The sequence below is a fragment of the Xiphophorus couchianus genome, chromosome 9, assembly GCF_001444195.1.
Source record: "Xiphophorus couchianus chromosome 9, X_couchianus-1.0, whole genome shotgun sequence".
Taxonomy (NCBI): domain Eukaryota; kingdom Metazoa; phylum Chordata; class Actinopteri; order Cyprinodontiformes; family Poeciliidae; genus Xiphophorus; species Xiphophorus couchianus.
In genome coordinates this window covers 13164747-13180041 of record NC_040236.1, presented here as the reverse complement: position 1 = coordinate 13180041, position 15295 = coordinate 13164747, and the positions used below count along the sequence as shown (strand labels likewise).

The 15295-nt window shown below is 37.3% G+C and overlaps 1 protein-coding gene and 1 long non-coding RNA gene across 4 annotated transcripts in view; one reads left to right on the top strand and one right to left on the bottom strand.

Annotated features, from left to right (window-relative positions):
- The window catches only part of ttc39a (tetratricopeptide repeat domain 39A), a 28307-nt gene that overhangs the window by 8350 nt on the left and 4662 nt on the right, over positions 1 to 15295 (bottom strand). For all 3 annotated transcript variants that reach the window (XM_028028033.1, XM_028028032.1, XM_028028034.1), the window contains 3 exons: positions 10659 to 10763; positions 1373 to 1504; positions 187 to 227 (listed from right to left, as the gene is read on the bottom strand). In XM_028028033.1, coding sequence (XP_027883834.1) covers positions 187 to 227; positions 1373 to 1504; positions 10659 to 10763 — 278 coding nt within the window. The remainder of the gene's footprint in view (positions 1 to 186; positions 228 to 1372; positions 1505 to 10658; positions 10764 to 15295) is intronic.
- On the top strand, positions 10771 to 13805 carry LOC114151111 (uncharacterized). The gene is made up of 2 exons (XR_003596881.1): positions 10771 to 12640; positions 12735 to 13805. It is a non-coding gene; the product is annotated as an uncharacterized LOC114151111 (long non-coding RNA).

Here is a 15295-nt window from a genome sequence, read left to right as displayed (position 1 = left end):
AGCAGCAGAATACACACACACACACACACACACACACACACACACACATCTGAACCCTAGTGTCACACACACAATTAAAACCAACACACTTTTTTCAGTTTAGACCGACACACAAACATTCAAAAGACAAAAACATGCAAAATGCTAACATCTGACAAACTGAGGTGACATTTTTAACTCTCTGACCTTCTGTGAAGCTTTTTGAGAAGCTTGACTTCCTTCTGTATCTAAAATGGAAAGCAGGCAAAACCAAGTTTTAAAATATTGACTAATCACTCTGGAATCACAGAATAATACAAAAGTATTCATAATCCTTTTTAACATTTTGTTGCATAAGAACTGCAAGTCAGTGTGTATATTGGGATTTTATGTGACATACAACTGAGCTTTATCTTGTTGTCAAGTGTAATAAAAGGTTAACAAGGTTTTCAGTTGCATTTACAAATATAAAAATAATTCATGTGCATTTTAGGGGTAGATAAGTTGATCCAGACTCTCTTTATTTTGGGAGATTAGTTGATACATGAGAAACCAATCTCAACCAATCCATCAGTTTTATCAAAAATCAGCCACTGCACCCCTTTTCTCTGTTGACCGACCGACCAGCCGGCCCACCACAGGTCATGTCTGCATGTGTAAAGTTAACAATAGTCACCCGACTGCTGCCAACTTAGTGACTTTGTTGCTACATTTAAAGACAAACAATCGGTTTAGGACAAAATAGAAATTTGCAAGTCAGGCTTTTTAAAGATCATATTAGGCCAGAAAACGGCAATCAGTAGATACAAATACATGCCACACTTTTCAGATTATTTTAATTATTTGCCAATAAATGTAAAAATAATTGAAAATCTGCATGCAAGTTTTCTTTCAATGCACAGCAGTGTCGTGCAATCCAAATAAAAACATTAAGGTTTACGGCGGTAATGTGACAAAATGTGGAAATGCTCAGTGATGCAACACTGCTTGTCATTCAGTTCTCATGTGTCAAGTGCTTTAGTAATGCTAAAAGTCTACAAAAAGAAAAGTGTAGGTTTGATCTCGTGTTGGTGTGAAAGTCATGCTGGATTCTCACAGGAGTTTAAGACCATCTTTAACAGATCTCTGTAACATTTTTCTGCTAATTGGTCAGGATGATCTCAGCTTGTTCTTTGGCTTTGGCTTGACGTTAACCACAAAATTCACCGTTAATAAGAAGCATCAGCAGCTTAATATCAGTCATCCAACAAAAACTTCAGGCAAGGTGTTCTGCTCCAGACAATATTCACCTCGTTTACTGACTAATGTAGAGAGGAACTACATTCTGCTTTTTCATTTATTTATCGCAGGTCAAACAGCTGTATTTCACTCTCAAGCTGTGGGAAAGCCTTACCGCTGACAGAGCGTCTGTGCCTCCTTCATAGTACTGCCCGCAGTCAGAATGTGTTGGGGGTCGAAGGTCATCATGGCCTTCATTTCTAAAATAGTGGCGTAGGTCAAAGCGTGGTACATGCTGTCTTTGGATCTGTGAAATGAAGGCAGGGCAGATAAAGAACTTTATATCAGATAAGATTTATTTGTCATTGTCATCAACAGATTACAACGAGATTGAGATTTGCTCGACTCGAGTTAAGATGCAGGTTATGTGTATATACTGTACATAATATACAAAGATAAAGAAATAAATAGTACAAAATGAGAAATAAAGAGACATCAGAAGATGGTTGCAGCGCCTGGAGGTGTCGCACCAGAATTTACATTTTTAACAAAGTGGTGTCAAGAGCAGAAGTTCTTATGCCTTTGAATTTAGTGCCATGATTGCCATCGGGTAAAAACTGTTTTTTTAGGCGATTTGTCCTGGTTTTTATTGCTCTGTATCTCTTGCCTGATGGCAGCAGCTGGAAGAGACCATGGCCAGGGTGTGAAGAGTCATTTCAAATGTCCAAAACTTTCTTGTGGAGCCTGGAAGTGTAAATCTGTTCCATAGTGGGGAGGGGGCAGCCTATGGTTCTCTCTGCTGCCCTAACAACCTTCTGGAGCGCCTTCTTGATACGATAGATAGTGGGGAAAAAATGAGAGTAGAGAAACATCTTTTAAGTCTGACTGAATCTGAGCCACTTTTTGTTCAACAAAGATTGACCCAATGGGTTTTAGTGAAAACATCAGCAACATTTTCTCTGTGCATCTTCTTGTTGGACTGGTTTTCAGAATCTGGTTGCTCCAGTTTTAAACCATTATCAGAACTAATTCCCACATGAATATACATTAAATGAATTACGGTCCACCGCAGAGCTATTCCTCTGGAGTAGTCCTTGTTGGTGGTCCCAGTGGCAGACTGTATGTGTAGCATACAGTAGCATACAACCATGACTGTATGTGTAGCATACAGTCTGCTTGCACGTAAAAAGTTGTGGTTTTGTTTTGCTTGTTTTGCTGACAAAAGTGTTGAGCCAGGAATGCAGTCGGATTGCTCTGACTACACTTCACCGCACCACAGAGTCATGTGACCTGCCCATGTGATCAGTCAGCTCCAACCGGTCGTACACTGACGTTTGCATTAACTGATTTTCAGAGATCACTGAAAATTAGCACAAAGCAGAACTTGCATCATCAGAGTTAGTCATAATGAACCGGAGCTCTGTTTGTAAATGTTGTAAACCGGAAGAATAAGCTACAACCTTGTCCTCTTTCACATACTTTTAGATGTCTGTTAACTGAAATATAAATCATGCCCAAAAGTTAATAGCAAAATAGCAAAGTTAAATATCTGAAATGCTTTTAAATCGTTCCAACCATGTCAGACCTGTGTGACAACCAGAAAGTAAAAACAGCAGGCGACCAGACAATACTGGGCCACAGGCTCAACCACTGGCATTTGCTTTACATTTACATTTTCCCAGAGTAACATAAGCAGGATGGCAACCCCGACTCAGAAACCTTTAAGTATTAGACGTTAACTTAGCTGTCTGACACAGCTGGTTTTAAAAACAGGGACTTGATTGTTTTTAACACAATGTTCCATGATGCAAGGGAGGAGCTGTAATGTAATCTATTTCAAACACTCCAGGCACGCCTTGGACTCCGCTCTGCACACGTCAACTCGATTCAGGAAGTGTAACAACAGTCAGAGCATCACTACGCGCAAGACAGTTCATTCTTTACAAAATGGATGAAATTAAGACAGCAGAAATATACAAAATCAGAAAGACCTCATAAATACAGATAATCCTGCTCTTGGATCACACTGATTATTTAGCAAAAATAGTCCAAACTCGGACACATCTCTATGTGGTAAATTGACTGTCCAAGTTTCTAGTAGAAAGCAAAAAAGAAATAAATCAGAAAATAAAATTTTGTAACTTATAATGAATGCGTTAGTGAGAAATAGCAAAGCTCCCTATTTGACGACTGAAAATAAAGTATCTGATAGTAAAACCGACCAAACATTTGGATCAGCAGCTCATCCTCTTCTGAATTAATTTTGATGGCTGTTTGTTTAAACTGACCTTCCGTACATTAACAATCAAACTATTACAGTTTCACAGTCCAATTTATTTACAAGAAACCACTGAAAAACATTTTTGCATCTATTCCCATTAGGGAAGTTCTGATCTCATCCCAGATGTTGGGTCGGGGTCCAAATTAAGGCATTTTTAATAATCTTGTCCTGTTTGTTTACTGTGTGTGATTTTTATGTATCCCCAGTAAGGAATGTTGCCTGATTCTGCACAGACAATATTCAAAAGTCAAAATCAAATTATGTGTGCACAGACATCCCTAATCGAACCTAAAACTATTCATCCCCAGCTGCAGAATTTCTTCGCATACAACCTATATATTTAAAACACCTCGCCCTCGAAAATGAGGTTTGACCGTAAAAATAATGGTGACATAAAAAAAAAACTAAATTCAACTAAAAATCACCAGACCTTTCTCCGTATTATACTCAAAACTACTGCAATCTGAAAACTGCTCATGAAAAGCATCTTTAGTAGCTAAGAGAGCAGCCTTGGGCTGCCACAACCTGCTGCAGATGTGATTATTAGATGGGATTATTAGATGTGATTATTAGATGGCATTATTAGCCAGACTTCAGCTCATGGCAGAGTTCCTGAGCAATCTGTTCATTAATATTCACATTTCTGTGTGATGAAACCAACTTTTCAAATCCCACCAGAGATTCTGAATGGAGTTTTAGGCAGGTGACTCTGACAGTCAGAGTCGAGTGGTCCATCTAGGCCACTCGATGTGCCTAGATGGACTTTGTGCTTTGAGTCATTGTTTGGATCTTCAACCAGACTGAAGTTTCGGCTTTCTTCCCACCACTGTGGCATTTTCTTGATGAATTGATTGAATTCATTTTGCCCTTTAAACGCTGCATGTTTCCAGAGTCAGAGGAGACAAAGCAGCTCCAGAGCACCACCAAGATCCCGCCATGTTTCACTGCAGACAGGGCGTTATTTTCACCGTGTGCTTTAGTCTTCCTCATTCGAACCCACAGGCATAAAAAGTTACAGCTTTGGTTCAATCTCGTCACTGCTTTGGTTTATGTATACAGCTGTGAGCAAATCGGAGCTGATCTTTCTAGTGCTTTTGGGTACATGCTTCATTATTTAACATGCACCTCACTGTGGAAACTGAAACCTCAGTGTCCTCTGTCGCCAAGTCTTGTTACATGTCTGTTTCTTCCAACTATATGTTTAAACATATTCAAGGTGCTTGCTATGTTTTAAATCCTTTTCTCTTCTCTAAATTTTATGAACTATTCCTTATAAGCCATCACTCAGTCCAGGTTCTGGAGTTGATCTGTCTCACTTGATGAAACTAAGGAAGTCTTCAATCAGTGGTCTGAGACCACACGTAATATCCAATGAATGCTTTTGTAAAGAATTAAGGGGTACCAATAATTTTGGCACTGCAGTAAAAAAAAAAGTACAAATATTTTGATCTTAATTTGAATGAAATCCTCATAATATTAGTTTTATTTAACCATTTTAAACAGTTCAAATTTGCCAATAAACCCAATTGACACACGATATTTTTACTGTAACTTTTTAATAAAACTAACTCTGCTAAATTTCAACCAGACCTGTAAATAAACTTAGGTAGCATCATTGTAAACCCATCCAAATATTTGCTGTTTTGTACGTCCTGTCATGTTGTAATGCTATGAGCCTTCCTGTCAGCTGACTATCCCTTGTTGGGCTGCTCTCTATACGCTCACTGAATTAGCTCTGGCAAAACTGAATTAACCCCTCACTCTTCTCTTCAATGCAGTACTTCACCAGTCAGATTAAAGGACTAATGACTCATTCCTCCCATTACATGGACGCAGCACCTCTGTCATCACTGTAACTTCACTTCCTCTCTTTGACAAATGAGTAACTTAGAAAGAAATACAATAAATCAACCTACAGTACACAAAATGACCTGCTTTCATGTAAGCCAATAATACAATTAGCAATCTTCAATAAAAAAAATAAAGAAAATCTAATCAAAGTAGATTGAATTTTATAAGTTTGAGTTAGAAGCAGAGTTATTAACATTAGTGCACATAGCAGATAAAGTCAAAGGTGGAACAATTGCAGAGCAAAAATTAGAAACATCAGCTATCAACAAACTGGACTAAACTGTGAGAAGTAACATGGTTAAGCACACAGTTAATGAGGATGAACAAAGGCTCAAAATAAACCTTTCACCCATAACGGCCGGTTCTTAAAGTTACCTCCAACTTGTTAACAGGATTTATTTATTATAATTAAAACATATAATAAATCCTGCCTGTATGAATAATTTTAGATCCGTTACAAGCCAAACTGCAGCTTAACAATAAAATATGTCTCATCTTCCAAAAACTTCTGTTTTCCTTAGTTTACTAGTTTGCTTCTGGTTCAATCTGTGATATTTTATCTTTTATAAGTTATCTTTTGATACATTTAGGACCAACATAGACCAGATTTATGGTTATATTTAAGTTTGTCAGATTAAAAGTTCCTTTTTAAAATAAAAACCTCAAAGCAGGTGTTAAACATAGTTTAATTAAGCCTGTATTAAAATGTTGTTTTTTTTATTATTGGTCTGATGTAGTACTATAATCTTAAATGTCATGTTTTAATTAGCTGTAAGCAGAAAATCATCATAACTAACAGAAATAAGGCTTGAAGACATGACTCTGTGTGCAAATGATTATTTCACGTGTTTCACTAAGTAAACAGAGTTACTGAAATACATGAATTTTTCAAAAATATTCTGATTTATTAATTACAACTGTGTATATTAAAGACAGTGCATTGCATCTTCTTGTCACCATAGCTGTGACGAACACTCGTTCAAACTCGGCGTGTTTAATGCGTTGTTAGTTTCAGTGTGACTGAGTGTGTGCACATGTGAGCTCTCATCCCAGCTGATCGGGGACAGATGGAGAAGCGAGAGATCGGAAAACAAGAAATGAGAAAATACTCTTTCATATTGTCAGAAACACAACTTAACATCAAGCAAAGTCGTCTGAGTCGTCAGGCTCTTTACTTCCAAATAAAACCTTTGACATAGGAACATCTATTTAATTATTTTGACAGTAAAGAAATGAAGAAGTATAGATGTTAAACTTTTTCTTTCACATAAAAAGCTTTAAACTATGACGCATGAATAAGCACAAATTCATGTTGTTAAAAACTATTTACCATGTAAATAGGCACCTAATATTGTTTTTCTTTCTGACATTAAATTAGGTTGAACTTTTCCTGTTTTATGCCATTTAGGATTACCGAAATTACTTCTATTTGACAAACAATGAGAGATTTTTGGGAGTTATGTTCTTTGAATTCAAAATCTTACATACTTTTCCTTAATATTTGGTAGAATTGCCTTTTAAAAACTGTATGACTGTAATGATTTGGGTTTTCTGTGTGTTTATTTAGGTTTCTGTGTTCTGTAGAGTTTCTGTGTTGTCCTGTCTACCTCTTGATTGTTCCCAGCTATATCTGTCTCCTTGATTACCCTCAGTGTATTTAATCCCACCTGTGTTCCTTGTCGTATCTGTCTTGTCATACTGTCTGGTTTGCGTCTGTTACTGCCGTCCATTGAGTTTCCAGTTGCTACCAGTTTTTTGAGCCTTAGCCTTCTGCTCTTTATCTGTGCTGTTTGGACTTTGGATTGTTGTTTTTCTGAATTCATCCTTAAATCGTTTCTTTATTTTCTACCTGGGTTCTCAGCGTCTGCCTCACCACCTCACACCGCACCTCCTGACAATGACTTTTATCAAATATTTTGAGTATCCTTCTGCAAAACTGGAAGAATAGTTTTAGTTTAAAGGAAGTTTGACCCACTTCTCCTGACAGAACTGGTCTAACAGAAATAAGTTTGTAGGCGTCTTTGCTCACAGGCAACTTTTCAGCTTTGGCCACAAATTACATGTGAAGCTGAGATTTTTGGGAGTTTTGTGACAGTCTCGCTAAAACATTGACCTTCTTGTCTCCAAGCCATTTTGTAACTAATTTAGCAGCTTCTTTGTACATTTGGAAGATCTGTTTATTGTTTTTATGTCTTAAGCTGCAGCTTTAATGCTCCCCTATAGTGATGCTTCCTCATGATACTATCTATTATGTGAAGCGTAGCTGTTCCACTGCAGCAAAACATGATGCTGCCACCAAGTACTTAGTCATTTCTTTTCTTTTCAAGATCAAGTATGGTCATATTGTTTATTAACTTTGTCTCTGTGTGAATTTGTAAACTGAAGTTTGACTATTTGAGATTTTTCAGTGATGGATGGTTTTGAGTGGCTGTTTTACTCAGCTGGCATCTTTACAAGGTCTTTTGCTTTTGTTCTAAGGTGGATTTACACAACACATTCATCTTTGGGACACCCTCATTGTTTTCTGTTCTTACTCATTATTCTGCTACGTAGGAAAACATTGTGGTAACTCATCTAAAACATGTAATTTTAACAATATGGAAATATGGAAAAAGTAGTATTTAAATTTTTTCCTGTGCATAAACAAATTGCACCAGTAAAATAAATGAAGACAAAATTACAAATGCATAGTACCAGGGGACAGAAAGCTCTTCTTACTATAAAATAGGACAGAAAAGTAAAAAAAGAAAAAAAAACTGGGACAAAGGAGTGGCCTACAGCCCTCAAAAGCTTCTATTGAAAGGGATATATTAGTTACAGTGTGATAAAAGTTTTGATAATAGCCCACAGAACAAAAAGCAAACAGTAGAGTAACTTGACGACAGAATTAGAGAACAAAACATGAGGCTGGGTGGGACTGCACTCTGTCCTTGTAACTTCATTAATGCAACTTGAAGCAAGGAATCATGGAAAACCTGCAGCCATCATTGCTGTATCTGTTACAGGGCCAGGACTGTTTTTGGTTTTCAAAGTCATAGACTCTTCCAACACTTACTGAAATAAAATAAATAATCTTTTTTTAAAATAAAAAAAAAGAGGAGATCCAAGATTCTAATTAGGACATTTTGGCTATAACTTTAGAAAATGTTGTTTCATTTTGAAAAAGCAAAGCAGAAATACTGGAGACTTTACAGCAGACTGTACAACACACCTCTGCTGTGCAACAAATACAGCACAATAGCAGAGCTTTAAGTTTGCAAAGTGATCTCGACTTATCTAAATAAAAACAGAGGCCATCAAGGCAAGCTCACAAATACACAACACACTGAAATATTAAATACCTATAGGTGAATCTGAATTTGGCCAATCCCTGACATTACTGCAGAAAACGGTCTGGGATCAAAAACATAATCAGGTGCAACACTCCATCTAGTCATAAAAAGCAACGATGTGCCAGCACAGCCAAATGCAAGCAAGGCAAGTCATTAAAGAAATGCATCAGCTACTGCAGTCATGTGACATGAGTTCATTTTTCGCTGATTAATGCGTCTTCTTTCCTCACATGGGGTCAAAACTCCCACTTTAAACTCTGCTTGCCAGTTAGATTTTGCTGAATAATGGAAATCACAAAAAGTTCTTCTTTTCCAGTTTTGAGTGAAATATCTGGTGCTGGTCCATTAATCCAGCCTACATAAATAACAGCATGAATTTTGACTTTTGCTATGACAACATTGGTTGTGATTACCTTACATGTTTCTCTATCTATTTCTGCTGTCACCACGATGTAACTAACGCTCCCCAACTGGAAAAATCTGTTTTCCAGCAGAGCTTGAGTGCATCACAACTGAGTAATCAAGACCTATTAAATATGTAATTTAAGCAATCCTCAGCACTGCGGTACTGCACACAGTGACGAATGCAATATTTTATTTGGTGCAGCTGAAATGTCTTAAAATTAATATTTAAATATTATTAAAATGATTAACTGAATAATCCAGTGTGTCCTTTCTATAATTTCAGCTCTTGTTCTCATCTGGGTTTTGATCTCTGTCATTGTTTGGAAGACACATTCAGAGGAAATATTCCTCTGAATGCACAGTTAAACACTGTGAGGCACCGACAGACAGAAACGTATGACAAATATTAAGTGGACATTCATGAGGAAGATAGAATGTCATATGCTGTACATCAGGCTCTACCAGGCAAACATTTTAGAAATTAAAAAATTTACTTTTTAGTATTTAAGCTTTAACTTACAGAGATCTCAAAACACAGTCATCTTCAGATAAACCTCAAATTAAAAAAAACATTTCTAACCTACCATGTTTACCACATTTGAACTTGTTCTTTTAGGGACCATTTTATAACAGGGTTACTGTTATAAAACAGCAGCAGAAGGAATGAGGAAACGTAGCATCTGAAAAACGCAGGTAGAGAAAATGGGCCACAACCACAGATCTCCATTGTTCAGATCTGGAAAACTCAAAGTGGAAAAACTTCCAGTGAATCTGCCCACAACTTCTTAATGAAATGTTTATCCATTTGGAAACTATGTAGAAGAGTCAGTTTTTGAAAAGCGAAATTAACTCGTGTTCATGACAGTTTTGTAACTTAATTTTAGAAAGTTTCAGCTGCTTTATAAAATACTGAGTGGCATCTTCACTCCTTATACATTCATATATCCATCAGCTTTTCAGAATGATGCGCAAGTGATAACGAGCTGTCAAAAATATCTTATTCTGATGGGAAGCCATCACACCAAAATGTAGTTTTTGTATATAAATCCTGTCATGTCATTTAACCACTGCGTGATTTCTGTCAGGAAGTCACTTAAACCAAAGCTCTCAGGTCCCATGAGAACGGTACAGATGAATTTCATCAGCATAAAAACAGCAGATAGAATATTAATCTCTATATAAAATAAAAGCTGTGTCCAGAACAAAACCTTGAGGAATCCCACAAGACAGAGCTGCCATTTTCAGTAAAATCCAGAGGATGTGCATGAACCAGGAAGAGAACATGTGTTTGAAACATATCAATAGAGTAAATTAGTAATTCATTCAGATAGTAGTACCAACAGCCTCAAAAGTAGAGGACAAGTCCAATAAAAATCACAAAACCTTCCCTGTCTACTGAGGTTAGTTTTCAGGTCGTCCACATATGCACTCCCTGCTGTTCAAAGTGTTGCTTTTCATCGCAGGACATAAATCTCAGACAAAGATCATCTTTCTCTATGAAACATCAAAGTTTTTACATATTTCCCCTTTAAAGCTGAAAGCCTGGTGTGTACAGAAGATGTGTCAAAGTCGGTTTTAGGCTGTGATCTTACTTGCTCAAGAGGCGGGCCTGCGCCTCCTCAAACTCATTTCTGAGGAACAGATCGAGGGCAGCCATGCAGTCCTCCAGGGCCACAGACAGGTCGGACCGAGAGCACCTGCAGGACCAGACACATCAACATTAAACCTAGCTCACAGTTAAATGTTTTACAATATGTGTTATCTTACATTAACCAGCAGAGCAGTTTATTTTTGATACAGCAATTTCACTAACATATCAAACACGTTAGTCTTGATAAAACAGTGACTTAAATCTGCATCTTATTGGACAAAAACAGCAACAATTCTTCTTCTGCAGGTTTTCTGTGTTCTCCCTTAAATCAGACAGTCACTTCTGACCTGTATGCTCTTCCTGTTGATTGCATTTTGCACCAGTAAATGTGCATAAGATACAGAAACAGGAACAGAGGCTGCATGAGACAGATAGATGAACCGACTCAATGAGGGTGTTGTTAAGCATGGGTTTGCATTATGCTGCAAATTACAGAGGAAATCAGCAAAAATTAAAGCTCTTGAAAAGCTACCCCTTTTTTAAAGAAACACTTACGGTTTAGATTCAAACATGACCCCAGTCTGATACATACAAAGAAAGCTGGTCATATAATTTCACGAACCAGTCACTTTTTGGTAAATTTTTCAGATGAACATGTTCCTCCAAATGAGCACACGTTATGACTAATAACCACTGGCAAGGTTTTCTGTTTATCAGTTTTATTACAGCCGGTTTATTTCACACCAGACCAAGACTGCAGAATCTCTGAGTCCATTTCAACATGGCTGAATCATATTAAACTTGACTGGAAAGTACATTTTACATTTGAATTGCAGCTTGGAAGGTTCACAACTTTCTCTGTTTTTAAGCAACTTATACGTGCGATTTGGGGGTATGCACGCATCTCCCAAGCTGGAATCCCTGTTGCACCTGTGGATGTATCATTGTTAATCAGCACTGTGCCTGTTCACAGATTGTGGACTGTTTGTTTGAGCTGTTTATAGCAGACACATTTGCACATAGCAGCTGCAGTGGCTAAAGCCTTTTAATAAGTTAGGCCACTTGGAGTGCTCGGAGGCCTGGTGAGGGTGTGATGAAGTTGTATTCTTGGAATGTAACCAGTGTGACCAGCCCATGCTGGACACACCTCATGGATAAGCCACTGGATCAGCTTCCTCCATGCAGGATGTGCTCCTAAAGGCACAATGAGTAAGCAAAATTACAGACAGGAAGCTTCTGCTTGCCCCAAACTGTTCCACACTCCATAGGATTGCATTGCATATTTAATGAGACTTCACCAAGACCTTGCAAAGACCCCCCACTTTATAATTGATTTCTAATGATATGGTGTAGCCTCAGTCAGCGGTGAAGGCAACATTCAGATCTACACAAACAGCTCCAGTCTCAGTGACAAACCTAAAACAGAGCAGGAGCTGGTCATGTGACAGACCCAAACAGTGGTGGCTAATAAATTTTTACATTCCTGTCTGCTGGACGCACAGAGGAACAATAAAGTCATGTTATGAAGGCACACTATGATGGAGGAGCACACACAGCTCTGTGCAGGCTGGGCTAATGACATGCGGGTGACTGCCGCCTTCACCGTATGACCAGCAATAAGCAAAAAGCTCAGTTTCCTAAAACCAAAACACACACTGAGCTGCTCTAAAGTAAAGACGCACACATACGAACCATGTTTTTTTTTAATCATATATATGCCTCAAAGTGTGGCAGGCAACAAAGCTGAAGTCATATTGTGTTGATGAAGCATTAATGCTTGTGTTGCAAGTATGTTATATTTTAAGAAACAATTTAAACCATTAATTGTTTTCTACAGGATGAATAACACAACCATTAAAAGTGTAAAAAAAAAAGAAAACAAGCACTCATGTCACATGTCCTCCAACATGTGACCACAGACGTCACCACGCCTGTCCAACCTGCACTTTCCCTCATGTTTACTCTGTGCAGCAACGTTTACACGTACAGTATTACTTTCATTCTTTATTTTTAATAAATCTCACCGCTTAATGCTTATAACTCTGTAAAAATTTATTATTTATGGTCTGATCTACAGGCGCAGATAAACCGAGCCTACTGTGACCCTGTGAGTTTCACCTCATTTAGTATTACATGCTTTTAGTAAAGTTTGGTTTATCTGATTTAGATAAAGTGACTTACAAAATGTGATTGCAATAAGTCCAGTCTGAACTCATCAGCTAATGTGTGCTGACCTAAGCTCTTATTTTTCTGACTTTCAGTGTAACCTGATAGTTGTGAAGCTGTGACCTCTCGTGCTTGTTTGTTCACTGTTAATATTTTTCTTAAAAAGAAGAAGAAGATAAACAATACGTCCTTGGGTCTTCAGATTGTTTCTTAGATAATTTATTTTCATTGTTAAGATCTTCACACAGGATTTATGCGTAAACTAATGCGATTGTTAGAAAGAAGCGCGGCTGCAAACAGAAACCACACAGCAGCCAATACCCAAATTCTCTTCGCTGCACACAAGCTTTGTATATTCAAATTCATGATATGCAGTGTGTGCATATTAGTTACTAAAGCTCATATATAGCTTTCAAAGTGTTAAAAGTATGCTTCTCGAAAACAACTTTGAAACAGTTTTAAAGTTTTTGTAAACAGACTTTGTAAACAGCACTGGCGTCCCTCAGGGTTGTGTTTTCTCCCCACTCCTCTTCTCTTCACACAAATGATGGCACCTGAACCTTTCTCTGGATCTGAGATGGTTCTCTCACATAGATACTGGCTGGAATAAGACCCAGAAGAAACTGTAGCTCCTGCAGCAACTCAAGAAGAACAACCTACCCAAGGAGCTGCTGGTCATCTTCTACACCATCATTCAGTCCATCCTGTGTTTGTCGATCACTGTGTGGTTTGGCTCACTCACAAAACAAGACAGGACCAGACAATATGTCTGCACAGAAGGTCATCAGTGCTGACTTTTCCCTTCACACGGAATTTCTACAGTCCTAGGGTCAGGAAAATGGCAACCAATACATCTGTATACCCCACACATCCTGGACACAGAGTGTTTGGACTCTAGAGAGCACTGCTTGCAAAAACAGGCTACCACTTAACACAAATGACATAAAGATCGCAAAGCTGATTTATCAGGAATAATTGCTATTGCTAAAAATGCTATATCTCATAAAATGACCAGAACTTAATGGCAATAAAAAGCTGCCCACTATTTTAAACACTTCGGAGATGTAAAGAGCACAGGCACAGTCTGAACTTAATGTACACTTATCTTTGCTTAAATGTGTGCAACATTGCAAGTTTATTTTTTACCATTTCATTCCAATATAATAACCTATTGTATGATGATCGCAAAAAATCCTCTTTTGATCACAACAAAGATTCAACTTGAATCAGAGGCAGCTGCTAAGTCTTCAGGTCAGTTTGTGTCTTTTCTAATTATTATCCCCATTTAATGTTCATGTGCTGCCAAACTTCAAACATTTCATAGCTGTTTAATTAACTGTTACAGAGAAGTTCACCTCTCTTGGAAGCCAAATATTTTTGATAAATTACAGCGGCAATAATCATTATTTTCACAACATTTATACATTTGTATTACTTATGAATCCAGGATCCCTTTGAGCAACTTGATTTATGAAATATGAAAGTTTATATTGTTAAATAATACCTTTATTGAAATAAAAAAAACATTTCCTTGCAGGACTATATGTTCTACTTTAAGTTGCTGGTTGCACAAGGAGGTCAAAACTTCTCCTGTGTCAGTACAAATTCTTGCACAGTCGGTATGAAAAAAGATTTAGTTTGATAAAAGTCAGCAAAGAAAAGAGCAAAACAGCAAAGGTACAAAATTGCGAAGGGATAAAGTGACCAGTGACCTCAGCTAAACAGAACAGGAACAAGAAAGCACACTGCACAGCTACAATAATATGACTCAAAAAATGTATTGTTAGTTATCTCACCTTAAAAATCTCACATTTCCATGGGGTTTCAATTAAATTGAATTCAATAAAACTGAATCTGATTAAACTGAATTCAATCCCATTCAGTTCTTTGTAACCAATCAAGTTCAGTTCACACTTTATGTATCCAATTCAACTGAATTCAATCCCATGTCATTAAATCATCTTCAGTCAAATCCTTTTTTTCAGTTTAGTCCAATTCAGTTAAATTCTGTTCAGAAATTATTTATCCCAAAAAAGATGAAACAATTCATTATCCAGGATTTTAAGTCATTCTTTAGTTTTGTCAATTTTAACACCAAACGCTACCATTAAATAAACGACAAAGTTATTACCTGAAACAAGCCTGAGCCAGATGAGCACAAATCTGTAGATTTAAATGTGCATTTTAATTTAAGTAAAGGGATTGTTTAACGTGTTTATTCTAACTCCAAGTCTCTTGTGAATCAACTACAAGATAAGGCTGATTATTTGCAGGATGCTTGATAACTTATTTAGGTTATTTAAATAGTTTAAATGACTCCTCGTCTTCAAACCAGCAAGTCACTGTGTCACCTAAATCAGGACTAAAACCAACAGAACTGGAACTGCCTGTTTGGGAAAACAACTTTCTGGCACTTTCAGGCTTGAGGCCACAGCAAATGAAAAAAAGAAGAAGAAAAAAAATCATCATTAA